This window comes from Balaenoptera physalus, assembly GCF_965194825.1.
Source record: "Balaenoptera physalus genome assembly, chromosome: 13".
Taxonomy (NCBI): domain Eukaryota; kingdom Metazoa; phylum Chordata; class Mammalia; order Artiodactyla; family Balaenopteridae; genus Balaenoptera; species Balaenoptera physalus.
Genome location: NC_138892.1, coordinates 16,612,362 through 16,627,077, shown reverse-complemented (window position 1 = coordinate 16,627,077; position 14,716 = coordinate 16,612,362). Strand labels below are relative to the sequence as shown.

Here is a 14,716-nt window from a genome sequence, read left to right as displayed (position 1 = left end):
TGAACAGGACGTTCCATGAGAAGCAGGTTATAAAAAATGGAGGCTCTGTTTCTGCTTAACATGTAACCTCGAGAGAGGAAGACGCGTCTGCTGGTTTTAAGTGAAAGGCCAAGAGCCTAGAATGGACCAGTCAGAACTCTCTTCATGCCTTTGCCTTCCATCGACTCCATCTCCTAAATCAGTTCCAGGATGCTGCCATTCGCTCCATGGCAGGGCCTCCTCACATTAGCAGCATTTTTATTACTTTCCTAAACCCTCAGAGAGAAGTACCACTCCACGCCTCAAGGTGCTCTTCTATTAAAGTTCAGGAGAATCCTCCCAGAAAGTCTTTTCAGTTCAGAAATGGAGTGATCTTTCCTTGGCAAGAATTGTCTGCAGCCTAATTGGGTCATTTAGTCAATACAAGATTCATACTTTAAGAGTTCCCTCCCCAGAACTAAATTTCAGACACCTCATGGGCTCAGAGCTTCATAAAATGGTCCTCTAACCCCTTAAGTCTGAAAGCCCAGGGCAGTGAGAGTGAGAAAATTAACCTAGACTGGCAGCTCTCCCATCATCAGTGAGTTGGTCAGAGTTGACTCAATGTGTTTCCTGGTTTGGACAATGAAAGGCTCTTTAGTTCACTCATTGTCTTTTCTTAAACCAAAACTCTTTCTGGATGTCGGCTGGCATGCCCAAGGAGAACCAGAGTCAAGCAGGCCACCCACCGCCAGCAGTGGACTCCACAGAAGGCGGACGAAATGAAAGAAAGTGTATAAGCTACCCTAGGAAGAGCAGATGTCAAAGGCTGGCCAAGTACCATTTATTAGTGCTATTTGGGGAGACCAATAGCAAATACTAGGAGGGCAGGGGACATGACCAGGATAGAGGGGCTGTGTGGGAGAAGGAATCAGGACGCCATGTAGGACCAACCATTGGACTCCACCCTCCTCCACAGTGAACTTCTGGAAAAAAGCATGCTCCCCCAATTTGCACAGTGAAGGGACAGAAATCCCACCCTCTGTGAAAACAGCCTTAGTCTCCCTCTCCTGAAAATCCCCACAGGTGGCTTTATTATATGGTTTCATCCCACCCTTATCACTTAGGGTGGAAAAGACAAACTTGTGGTCATCACACCTCTGGTTCTAGCCACTGCTTGACCCTGAGGTATGGCTCAGGACTATCTTGTCAACCCTAAATTCTAGTCTGCTTCGTTGGGCAACAGAGTGCAGAGCTTAAGAGCTTGACTCTCGAAGCCAGGCTACCTGGGTTTGAAGCCAGGCTACCTGGGTGCAAATCCAGGTCCTGCCATTTACCCATCTGAGTGACCTTGGCAAGTTACTTAACCTTTCTGTTGCCTCAGTTTCTTCATCTGTTAAAATGAAGCTTCTATCCTCATTGTGAGGATTACCCCAGCACGCAGCAGTAAGCAGACAGGTAAGTGTCAGCTGTTATTATTAGGCAGCAAATCTTAGTTTAAGAAAGAAGAACAAACGAAGACCTGCCTGGATCAAATCCAGGATTGCTGTGGATCTGCACTGGCAGAATCCACACTTGAGATTGCATTTGTGCCCTTGAGGGATGGGAGAGGGGTAGGAGAACAGAGGAAAGAGTGAACTAACACTCAAAGACATCAAAGGACTCCGCAAGCCTGGTTCTCTTGACTGCGGTCCATTCTTCAGGCCCCAGTGGTGTTCCAAAGCACAGATGTCAATCTTGGAGCCGTACCTACCAGATGAACCCACTGTCAGAAGTCACTGGAGGGGGCGGAGCACAAATTCCCAAATCAAAAAAACCTCAAACTCTGCAAGCTAGAAGTTATAGATCATCTACTCCAATCCCCCTTTCAATATCCAAATCTCCTCTGTAGGGTATGGTCATTGTAGAGACCCCCCCCCTTCTACACTCCATGAGCCTTCCTAATTTGCAGCCTCGGCAAATTAACAGAGCCATCCCAGTTCATTTCAAAAGACCCTAAGTTACATGGCAATACAGTTCCTTTTTTTTTTCTTTAAAAATTAGCTTCAAGTACAAGTGGTGTTATTTGAGGCACTAGAAAATATTGAATTCCAGGAAACCCAAGAGGGCGAGGCAGGACAGCCAGGGAGTAGCATTCGTGTTGGGTTGTTTTATTTCTAATCTCCAGCCTCTAGAAAAATGACTTGGGTGTAATCAAATGAAAACAATGAAAATAATACACTCGAAGGTCAAATAGCTAACTTCATAGGAAACTCATTAGAAACGTGACTGGACAGATTCACAGCCCAAGAGCTTGTTTGTCTGATTATAAGTGAAGAAAACTCTCTGGAGCTGTGTGATTAACAGGGGGTGGGTCCTTCATTTGGATGCAGTCTGAAGAGACTTCATGTGGAACTTGTGAATCTGACAGCAGAGGGAGTGTGTTAAAATGCTCAGCAATTCGCCATGGGTTCAGGAGAGTAAACACAAGCATAATACACCACTTTGCCAAGTTCAACAAACTGTTTCACGGGGCTCTGAGTCCCTGACGAGGGCAGCAACCAAATGGCTGAGGAAGGAAACCCAAGCCCAAAGGTATCGCCCACGGCTCACTGGTGACAGCTGCCAGACACATGTTCTGCTCTGGAATCCACTGATGACAAACGATCGGACCAAGACAAGTTTCTAGAGCAGGGCTCACTTCCTCCTGGTTGGAGGATCAAGCCCATCTTTCTCAGACTGGACAATTAAATTGAAATCCCTAGGGGTGAGGCCCAGGCATCAGCATTTCTTCTTGCAAACGCCCCATGAGATTCTAATGTGCATCCAGAGTTCAGAATCACTGAAATGGACAATCTGGCCTCAATCTTCTCTGCTACCACCTCCCAATAGAAGTTTCTATTCCAGCCAGTAAGGACCTCTCAGACCTCTAACTAACATCACATCAAGAATGATCAGTATGGTTTATTGAGCATGTACCTGGGACCATGCTTAGCCATTTTATTCATTATCTTAATTAATCCTCACAATCTTATCTATCAAGTAGCTAGCTATTGACCCCATTTTATAGCTAAGGGAACCAAGCCTCAGAGAGGTTAAGTCACTACCCCAAGGTCACACAGTAGCAATTGGCAAAGCAACTGATTCATTCAAATCTAAGCCCATTTGGACAATGCATACATATTCACCCTGCTAGACCAGTACCTGGAGTATAGGTGCTCAATACATCTTTGTAAAATGAATGACTGAATGAATGAATGATTAAGTAAGCAAATGAATAAGAACACGGGGTAATATTAGTGACCCATAGACCTTGTTAGATCAAATCAGCTATCCCTTGGCTTCGAAAGAGCCTAAATGAGGATTTGCCTGCTGCCTGAAAACCCTGGATTAAGTCACATGAGCCAGAGAAGAAAAATGTTAACCGCTTCCATTGTAGGTATTTCCAAATCACTGATGCTCGCAATGAAGCCCTGCTTTAGCCTCTAACTTACTGAGCAGGGGTTTTTCTAATATGGTGCTTCTCAAACTTGAGTGCATCAGAGTCACCTGGAGGGCTGGTTATTACACAGAACATCAGGTCCACTTGCAGGGTTTCTGATGCAGTGGGTCTGGGATGGGGCCCAGGACATGCTGACGCTGCTGGTCCTGGGTCACCCTCTGAGAATCGCGCTCAAGTGTATTATTCGGCAGTTTATCGGGATCCTGCCATCCTCAAGGGGTTCTCTTCCAGGGGCAGCAAAAGTTTCTCACTCCAGGACCTCTGCTGGGTTCTGTGGAAACATCTTGCACTGGCCCCATTGCCTCTGGCCACAAGTTGCGAGGGAGGAGAAGGCAGGAATGCCCGTCATCAGAGCCTGGATTTTTAAAGCAGTGATTTTCACCAAGAGGCAAGAACTAGATCCCCTTCCAGAAAGATCTATCGGAATCTCATAAGGCACAGGTAGCTTAAAAAAGTATATTGTAATGTATACTTCTAAGAAGCTGGGAGGAGCTTTTAACTGATAGTAAACTCATCCAAAATGTCTCCACAGTAGGAGTTCGGAGAATTCAGTAGAATATAGACTCTTTTACGTCTTCTCATGGGCAGCAGGTTTAAGGCTCAAGGAGCCAGGGCATGAAACTCACATGATTATTAAAAGAAACACATTTGCTTGCTACTGTGTTTTTGAAGTTTGAGAGACCCTCCCAAGGGCAAAAGATCACAGCTGACAAATGCCAAATAGCCATCCTACTTTGTCCCAGAAAGCCAGGCTCACCCTTACCTAAGACAGGGGATGTGATGAAAGGGCTGGCCAGTCCAGCATATCACAATGCAAAAAAGGGCCGAGAGAGAGAGATGTAATCTTGCAGGGCCAAGAAGAGAGATTTCCAGGAACAAAAAAAACCAAGAGCATAAAAGTGAAGGCACCGGCCCAATCTCCCCCACTCCCCACCTTTTTGCTTTTACATGCTGGACTGTGCTGTTTCCCTGAAGTGTTGTGCAGCAAGATGCTGGTTCGTGGTTTTGCAGATTGAGTCTCCTGGGCTTCCAAAGGGGAAATGGGGGTGAGACAATGTGCCTTTGATGTTTGAACTTGGGTCCTGAAATCAGAACCCCAGGCAAAAACCGTTTTTATCTCTTCCATCCTAGGCAACCAAGTTGAAAGCTCTAGGGCACTTCCTTTTCAGCTGTTCTTTCCTTATTGTCAATTACCTCCCTGCTGAGAGAATGGAATTCCTTTGACTGAAAACAGGGGTCCATCCCAAGATGGTGCCAGAGATTTCTTTCTTCCTTTTCTCTCTCGATTAGGTTACCCTTAGCATCACATGCTAGAAGGTGTATGTCTATCCTCTTTTATTTACTTAGCATTAGAAGCCAGTTATGGTTTGTGTGTTTACACAGAGTTGACAAATTTGAGGGTCAATCACCTTCACCTACATGTCAATAGGAGAGCAACCCCAGGATCTGGTTTGAGAAAGAAACATTTAAAAGGAATTATTTTTGAGATCTGGTGAACAGCAGCACTGATTCAGTGAAGCTGCAGATTTTATGAGCCTGCAGGTACTGTGAATATTATACAAATAACTTACATTTCCATGAACTGCAGCTTAGAAAACACTTGACCTATGAATTTACTGGACTGGGGACCCAAGCTTCTTCCTGAGATGTATGCAGAAATATTCTCTAAAATACCCACCAAGCTGGGATTTAATACTCTCACATATTTAAGACAGTAACCTCTATGAAGGCCAGGAATTATCTGTATCACAGGGTTTAGGACAAGGCTTGCCCCCAATTAGGGGTCGCTGCGGACCACCAAATACCTGGTTAGTATCAGCAGCACAAGCTTCAGAGTGTTGCTAAGTTCAACTCTCAGATTTACCAGTTACTAGTAGTTGGTATTACCTTGGAAAATGCACTTAGCCACCAAGCTGAATTTTCCTTACCATAAAATAGGGATCTTAACAATTCATCTTTCATGGATATAAGGATTAAATGAGATCATACATACACATATCCTAGCACAGGGTAAACACTCAATAACTCCAAGCTATTATTAGTATTATTTTCAACTGTTAATTTTAAAATGTTACTTCCCTCCTCAAAACCAGTGGCATCCCCCTACTCCTGCTGTAAAAAATCCATACTCTTTCCTTTAGCCAATGTGGTCAAAATCTGGCCCTCTCCAATTTCCTCTCTCCTGCCACCCTATTCAGTCCCTCAGTCTCAGAGACCCTCTGTCACTTCTCACAACACAAGCTGCTTCCCTCCTCTGAGCATCTGCACATACTGTTCCCTCTGCCTGGAATGCCCAGGTCTTCGAAGGGCTCACTTCTCATTCTATTCAGGTCTCAGCTCAAAAGTCACGTATCTGTTCGCTTGTCTATTCACTAAATTTCAGCTCCATAGCCCAGAGCCTGTCTTGTTCACCTTTGCATTCCTAGTACCTAGAACAGGGCCTGGCACATAGTAGGCACTTGGTTTTTTTAATGAATGAATTATTCCTCTGGAACTAGTTATTTCAATATCACCTGATTGTACAGTCCAAAATGGTGCATTCCCCACATGAAACCCCAAAGGTCCTAAACGTACAGGGTTAGGTGCAACATTGCTTTGTCATGTTGCTGCTATTATTGTTACTGCTACTGCTGCTTTTGCTAGGATGTGTGTGTGTGTGTGTGTTTTAAATCACAAAGGTCCTTGTTGAAGAAGAAATTGTAAAGTTCACTTAGCTAATGTCCAAACAGCCAATTAGATGCCTGGGCACTGATTTTTCACTCAGAAAATTAACACATCTCTGCACTCAGCTAAGGCTCCTGATTGGCCCATCAAACGACCAATCAGCTTCCAGGGAGAAGGTTCGCCTTTCACTTTGTGAGCTACAGAGGGACCAGGGTATTAACTCACAGACTCAATTCCCACCACCACTGCTACCCCTGCACTGCCCCTGCCACACCCCAGGGTTGAAAAGGAGGGAAAAGGCCAGGCTGAGGGGGATGCCTGTGGCACAGTGGTGGGCTGCAGAGCCAGCAAAACAAGACACAAGGTCAGAAATACAGGGTTGAGGCCTGGCAGAGGGAAAAAACAAGTGGGTAAGAAGACCTGTGTGCCAGGGCCACCAACTAGCCAGCATACCCAGTATTATAAGCTGAATATTCCTGGTCCCACTGCAAAAAACAAACAAACAAACAAACAAACAAAAAACCCTATGTTGAAGTCCTAACACCTAGTTCCTCAGAATGCAATCCTATTTGGAGACAGTTTTTAAAGATGTAATCAAGTTAAAATGAGGTCATTAGGGTGGGCCCTAAGCCAAAATGATTAGTGTCCTTCTAAGAAGGAAAAATTTAGACACAGACACATACAGATGTGAAGACACAGGGAGAAGATGGCAATCTACAAGCCCAGGAGAGAGGCCTTAGAAGAAACCAACTCTACTGACACCTTAGTCTTGGACTTTCAAGCCTCCAAATCCAAGAAAAAATAAATTTCTATTGTTTAAGCCCCCCAGTCTGTGGTAGCAGCCCTAGCAAACAAACACACCCAGGGAGTCATGAACCTTCCAGAGCCTCAGTTTCCACAACTACGATGCTGTCCAATATGGCAGCCACTAGCCAAATGTGGCCGTTGAGCCACTTGAAATGTGGCTAAAGTGTCTGAGGAGCTGAATTTTTATTTCAATTAATTTTAATATCCATCTGTAGCTAGTGGCTTAGACAACATAGTTACATACTTAATTTCAGAGGATTTACAGACCCCCTGTAGCTCACTCATGAAATACCCTGTCAATGGACCCCAGATTAAGAACTACTTAGGATGATTATGGGGTCTTCATAACTATGACCTTTTTGAGCTTACCAGTATATGTATCATCTCATTTAATCCTACTGATAAACCCTAGGAGGGGGTAGAATTGTTATCCCCATTTTATAGGTGCAGCCATTGAGGCACTGAAAGGCCCACCATCCTGCTCAAAATCTCATGTCTGGTGTGAGAACTCAAGCTCTTCCCTGACTCCCTAAAACCAGTTCTAAGGGTTTTATGAATTGAAGCCCAAGCTCTCACCTGAGGCCTTGGTGAAAGTTATTTCTAGTCACCCAAAGAACTTTAATTTATGCTGATACCCATCTTTAAAGTTACAAGCAAGGGCTTCTCTTCTTGAAGCCTCCAGCAGGGGCTGGACTAAGGCCTTGAACTTGATAATAGGATGTTCTTCCATTGAGGTTCATCTCTGGCCTTCCCTTGGAAGGGGGACAGACTCCTGCTCCCCATTCAGCCTGAAGGATTCCCAAGGTCAAGGAGGGCATGATGCTAGTAACGAAGTAGGCTTCTTTTTTTTTTAAAGATTTTTTTGATGTGGACCATTTTAAAATTTATTTATTTATTTATTTATGGCTGTGTTGGGTCTTCGTTTCTGTGCCAGGGCTTTCTCCAGTTGCGGCAAGCGGGGGCCACTCCTCATCGCGGTGCGCAGGCCTCTCACTGTCACGGCCTCTCCCGTTGCGGAGCACAGGCTCCAGATGCGCAGGCTCAGTAGTTGTGGCTCACGGACCCAGTTGCTCCGCGGCATGTGGGATCTTCCCAGACCAGGGCTCGAACCCGTGTCCCCTGCATTGGCAGGCAGATTCCCAACCGCTGCGTCACCAGGGAAGCCCTAGAAGTAGGCTTCTTGATGCCAGACTTCTGTGACCACAGACCGTCTCCCAAATAAAGAACTGGAAACTTCATGCTGGATTAAAACTCTGCTTCCTGGTAAAGAAGCCTCCAGCTCTAGGCTAAGAAATCTCACAGAACTACACACAGAGCACGTGACCCACACTGGTCCACACCATGCAAGATGGCCTTCAGGTTTCCATGGCAACCAGGCCACACAGAGCAAAACCACTCCACATTTAACAAAATTCACTCTCATCCTGCATTTTGTATCTCAACTCACTTCTCTCCTCTGGAAATTCCCCTCAACTACCAGGCATATTCAGATTTGTTTTATCAGCCTGGAATTCTACTTTTGCCAATTCTTCCTCTAAAAAACTCCTTCAAGGCCCAGCTTGGATGCCATATATTTCCATGAAAACTTCTAAGCTTGGGCCTCCTTGGTCCCAGAATATATTGTTTACATATCTACGGCAGGTCCTGGGCAGGGCCTGGGACTCTGCATTTCTAACAATCCCAATTTATGGTGATGCTGCTGGCCCAGGGACTGCAGTTTGAGACTCACTGCAAGAGGTGTTTGTGGAATGAATAAGTGACTGAATAAATGCAAATTTCCCTTAAAAATCCTATCTCCAAGGGTCCCAAAAATGAGCTTTAGAAAAATCAAGATAAAAGATATTACCAGCATTTACTTCTACATGAGGAGCAAAAATAGAAATAGCAGTGGAAAAAAAGCATAGCAAAAACCAGCAGGGAACCAGAAGAAGGAAAACTGAAATATCAGAAAAACTTTAGGGTCACCATCTGGTTTCCTCTTAGCCCTTACTGTATAAGTTATGATGAACAGACCAGAAATTAAAAATAGGTTTATTTTTCTGACTCAACCATCTATTAAAAAATATTCTACAGAAATGTTTTGACTCAGTAAATCCAAGACTAGGGATTTTTCATAAGAAAATAATCAGAAATGAATGTAAACATGATGTACAAGGAGAGTCTTTAAAGCCCTGTTTATAATAACCAGAAATTTAAAACAATTTATATATTTGACAAAAGAAAATAGATCCAATAAATTATGGTATGTCCATAAATGGAACACTATAAAGCCTTTTAAAATGTCCTTATAGTGGAATATTTATTGATATAGGAAGAGATGCATGGTATAAAAAATGAAAAAAAATCAAGCTAAAACCCAGCATAAACAGTATGATCTAACTCTGGATAAAAACCACATACAGATATAGAAAAGTAGATTAGAAATATAAATATGTATAAAGAGCCATTTATCAAACTGAGAGAACAGAAATTATTTTAAAAATTTTAACAGTTGTATTTCAATCATTTCTGCAATAAATACATGTTGCTTGTGTAATTTTTTAAAGGTTATTTTTTTAAATGATAGACTGGGAAGTTTATACTCTCCATTTCTTCCCACGAGGAACTGAAGAGTTGAAGCATGAGCACCTTTATAAGCTTTTCCCCTCCCTGTCCTTCTACAAACACCAACAACTTGAACTGCATTTGCAAAGAATCTGTCACACCAACAGATCCCTCTTCTTTCTTGGCATTTCTTGGACCTGCTGGAAGTTAATTCCTAACTCAGAAAGGCTAACTTTGAATAACTCATGATACCACCCCTGAAGCATCAGCTTTGGGGAATGACATTTACAATAGATCCACCGTTACTTGGCCACCCAGAAAACTGCCATTTTCCAGAAACCATGGCTGTCTCACATACTGGTTTTCAATAAGGTGGGTTGCTTAGCAACCACCAAGAAACTGGGAAGATAGAAGAAGGCACCAGCCAGAGCTATTTTATGACCAAAGTGCGCTGTGCTACATGTGTCTGGTTGCACTCAAGGTAACCAAATAAGAGATAACACCCGGCTATTTTTGCATCATGAGGAAAAATACTTGGCTCCTGCCCAGAAGGGCAATTACCTAAAAATCTTGGCAGGCCCCATGGTATGAGAAATGGTAACTGATACGGGGGTGAAAAAAAAATCACTGACCTTCATAAATACTGATGATATGAGGATGGTTGAGGGATGACATGATCTCAATCTCTCGTCTGATGTGAACCATGTCTTGTTCATCCTTAATTTTGTCCTTACGAATGGATTTTATAGCAACCTATAAAGTCAGGAAATGAAATGTTACTCAGAGAACTAAACAGATGCAAATCAGCCATTGGGAGAGTTTGGAAAATAAATACAGATGTTACTTGTTGGCAGAACCGACAATAACCAAAACAAAGCTTCGAAATACCCCCGTCACATCTTTCATTTATAGCAAAAACACCCTTCTCCAGACAACAGAAAACATCAGGTTTTAACAGCCTGGGTTTGGGATGGTGGCTTTTTTTTTTTTTTTTTTTTTTCCACAAAGCATAGGGCTGCTTCACGCAGCCAGATTCATTTACTCTAGGAATCCTGATCCTTTGAAAAAAGAAAAAAGGAGAGCTTGGTTTACAGGGTGTCGATGACTAAACATGGAGAGGTGAAATTAGCATCACTCAGCCCCACCATGCAGCTGCCGCAGTGATGGATAGAAAAGGTTTTATTGCATGGCCTGTCTCAAGGCCAGTTCTGCTCAAACCTTGGGTTTTAAGACTCCAGCTTATGCTATGCTGATGCAATTGCTCAGAAGCCAAATCCTTCCTACATCCTTCCTCTCACTAAGGCACCTTTGATAGCAAGTGATACAACCAAAAGGCCCTGCTTGAGAAAAATCAGAGTAAAACCAAGGAAGTTAAGCTAGACTCCCTGCCCAGCCCCAGTTGATTCCAAAAGCTCCGTGCCAATGTTGTCTGCAAATCCAAACTGCAGAGAGTTGCCAGGGCCAAGGCGCAGAGCAATTACTCAAAAGAAACACATAAATAAAAAGACATTAAAGGACAATGGGAATCTAATAAGGAAGAAATATGTTTGCCAATGAATTCATCTCCGCTCATAAACAAGTTGGTTGGTAATTTAATCCGCCTTGGCTCTAAGGGGGGCAAAAACTACGATGGCGGAGGGGGTTATCCATGGGTAACAAGGAAACCTGCCAATCGATTTGCTGCCAGCTCTGAAAGCCTGCTTAGTTCCCTCCAAACTGGTCCTCTTGTGACCTCAACCCTCACCTTAGCAACCTTTCCTGGATGAAAGGAAGTAAAACCACCCCTCGGATTGCAAAGGCACGAAGCGCTCTGGAGGAAAAAGTCCTTGTTAGCAGCAGCCCAGGGCCACACCTTGCCTATCACAGGGTCAAGCATGGGCGGCTGCAGCAGGAATGCACACACACCTGTGAGCATCTGCAGTTTCCAACTGGGCACCAGATCCCCGTGCAGCGCTATACATGGAAATGTTTCTAAAATACAACCAGTCCATCTGTGACGCCACAAGACCTAGGAAGCGCTTATTATTCTTGATTTTGCTCTTTGCTGGTTAAATCAACTAGCAGGTCCCCGGATTTCTCCTTTGCAGACCTTTCCCCAGCTGTCATTAAATCAGTATTGGTGTCATTACCTGACCCTACACTAGTGGGGATCTTGTTCACTGCTTTCTCTACAGCGCTTAAAACCATGCCTGGTGCGTGGCAGGCCTGAGAAAACACTGAGTGTGGGCAGGGAGGCAGGTACATAGAGAGGGAAGGGGGAAGGAGGGAAGAAGGGCAGGGGGGCAGGGGTTGATGTTATTAGGTGGATGAGAGGCCAGACCAGGGAAGTGATAGTAGAATTGGAGCAGAAACGGAGGGACCACTCCAGTCAAACAGCACCACCAAGACAGGCACGTCAAGAAGATGACTTAGGATTTCTTTGGCATCCTACTTAACGTGGGCAATCGAGGAATGGGGAAAGCAAACAGGAAACACAGGACGCCCTGCTGTAAACCCAGGGGCAGGTAGCACCCTCCCTAGAGTGTGGGTGGACCACGTGGCTGGAGACAAGGAGGCTGCACAGAGATGAATGAGCTTCCAGCTTCAAGGCCCCCTTTCACCAGGGTGCCAGGCCCCCCAGCTCCCCCAGGCCCTCACGACAGCCCCATTCAGGATGCAGCAAGAAATGCCTGCCTTTGCTTACGTCAAATGTAAAGACATGACTTGAAGGCTTTATTTTATCTGAGCAGGGCCTGCGATCCTGGGAGCTTGCTCTGGAGGACCGTGGAGGATGTGGGTGGCTCTTGGACCAACTCCTACATTCCTCCAGGAACTAAAGATGGGCCGAGTGGTGAAACTACCCCTTTGATTATACAGCAGGCTGAACTTGGCCTTGGGGAGGCCCTATTGTCAAATGACAATAGAAATAAATTCTTTCACCATCCAATGTCAGGGGAGGGTAGTGACATTCTGGGGGGTGAGAAAATAAGTGGACTTGTCAATCCCCCCAACCATGGAGCGAGAGGCCAACGGTCCCACGGTGTATTTGCCAGAGGGATGTTTCCAGCCCAGTGTGAAAAGGAAAGTGCCCACATTCTAATCACACCCCACTCGGCACTGAGGAAACTAAAAGGGCTCCATAAATGTTAATAGCCATGGTGGTTGTCCCTCCACAAAAGCTTCCCTCTTCCGACAATGAATCTTCTATTGAAAGTGTAAAAGAGGGCTCATTCTACCCCCTATTTCAAAGGCATGGTGGGAGACAAATGCTAGAAATCACTTAGAACTGTGCAACTGTCAAGGCCAGAGGGAAGACATTCACTTCAACTCCCAAGAGCGGGAGATGACTCACCCAAGGTCATAGATCCAATGAATGGCCAACCACGAAAGCAATAAGGATAGAAATAATAGCGGCATTCACGACGCACTTAATATATGGTACAGACACTGTGATAAGTGCTTTACACACCGCGGATCTTTACATCCGTATCATTCAAGCTTCAGCTCCACGGTCCCTTAGGGAGGCCTTCCCTGACCCCTCTACCTGATAAGGACACTCCTGGCCTTATACTCTCCCTATACCTTTCCCACAGCATCTGAAATTATCCTGCTTCTTTGTTTGCTGCGTATTCAGCCTGAGGCCAAATCCAGTTCCCAGGATGTTTCCATAGGACCCAGATAGCTAAAAATGGTTGTCACATTTTTGAAGAGTTGTTTAAAAAGGAGAACGAGATCTATAAATGCAGCTCCTGTAATGTAATCCAGTGCCTCTTTTGTGAAGTTGAAGGATAAACTGAGCCAGCACACGGTGAGGCAGCATGGCATGATGGTTAAGGACATGGCCTTGAGTCCTGGCTAAAACCACTCACCAGCTGTGTGACCTTGAGCAGGTTGCAAAACCTCTCTGTGCTCCAGTTTCCTCATCTGTCAAGCAGGAAAATATAGGACCTGCCTCACAGGTCCCTAGGAGGATTAAATGGCTTAGAACATGCCTGGCCCAGGACAAGGGCTTAATAAATGTCAGCCACATTTAACCCAGAGAGAATACCCCATAAATAGGGCCTTCCTTCCTTTTCTCCAACCTGAGAACAAACTTGAATTCCTCCTGCTTCCTTGTGGGGCAGCAAGTGAAGGTCTAGGGAATGGAGACCACATTTGTTCCCAAAGTGCAAAAAGGGCAGGAGAATCTCTCTCCTGGGTCTTTAAATTGTACCCTCATCAGAAATGTCTGGAAGCTCAGAACAGCTGAGCCCACACGAGCATCCGCGGCTCCTGAGTCTGAGACCAGACAGGAGGACGAACAACTGGAACCCGAAAAGCAACCTCAGGACCATTTCCCCTTTCTCCTTCCAATAGTTGCCAGGTGAACAGGGGAATCAAATGTTCCCACTTAGAGACAAAAGTCTGACTCACGGTATCCACTTCAGCCTTTCTGGATTTTGACTGTTCACTGACTTAATCCTTTTGAGTGCCCACCTGGTACCAAGCACAGTGCTGAGATACCATGATGCAACATGATTCTGCCCCAGCCCTCAAGGGGGGGGGGGTGGGGAACAAGGGGACAAGAGCAATAAGCAAAAATCACACAATAATTACGTAATTACCCTCGTGGCCAAAGGCTACCAAAGAGATACACAGAGATGCCCGATATTATGGAGCAAACCTCCCCCCCAGTTTTCCTCAGTCTTCACCCACATCTACAAAGAAAGACAGAGGAAAGGAAAGGGCCCAGCAGGAAGAGATTACCAAATGTCTGAAATCATACACCCTCCAAAAAAAAAGTCGTTTGTTCCTGCAGGAGTTGGAGAGATTTCACTCTGCCTTCAAAATGAATGAAGCTGGGAACTCAGGTGTTTAAGCCCGACGCACAGCCCAGCCCCTTTCCTAAGTGTTCCCAAGTCTAGACATCACCGTGTGCCTTATAAATGAGGCCACCCTATCGTTTAATGATTAAACCTTATGGCTGTGGACCTGCAAATTCTGCCCTGCGGTGCCTGACTGTTTAAGAGGCAAACAGCCCAGCCAATGCTGATCCCTTGTTAAATATAACAGCCTTCTCTTCTGCAGTGATCGTTTTCCCTATTTTGAATAATCACCCAAAACTACCTGCTCTGCAGCCTGCTGGGCTTCCTTTTCTACAGTGGCCGTTGTGAATGTTAAGAGCTCGGGGATCTAGGCAGGGCTATGGGGAGCAGAGCAGTATGATGAAAGCTCAGGCTTTTGCTGGCTGGATGACCTCAGGCAAACCTGAACCTCACAGGTCTCAGTTTCCTCATCTGTAAA

At 45.0% G+C, this 14,716-nt stretch overlaps 1 protein-coding gene and 1 long non-coding RNA gene across 3 annotated transcripts in view; both read right to left on the bottom strand.

Annotated features, from left to right (window-relative positions):
- Positions 1-14,716, bottom strand: part of LOC309640616 — a 441,572-nt gene that overhangs the window by 279,089 nt on the left and 147,767 nt on the right. The window lies entirely within an intron of this gene.
- NUAK1 (NUAK family kinase 1) overlaps positions 1-14,716 on the bottom strand; it is a 69,098-nt gene that overhangs the window by 28,694 nt on the left and 25,688 nt on the right. For both annotated transcript variants that reach the window (XM_082419414.1, XM_082419415.1), the window contains one exon: positions 10,087-10,207. In XM_082419414.1, coding sequence (XP_082275540.1) covers positions 10,087-10,207 — 121 coding nt within the window. The remainder of the gene's footprint in view (positions 1-10,086; positions 10,208-14,716) is intronic.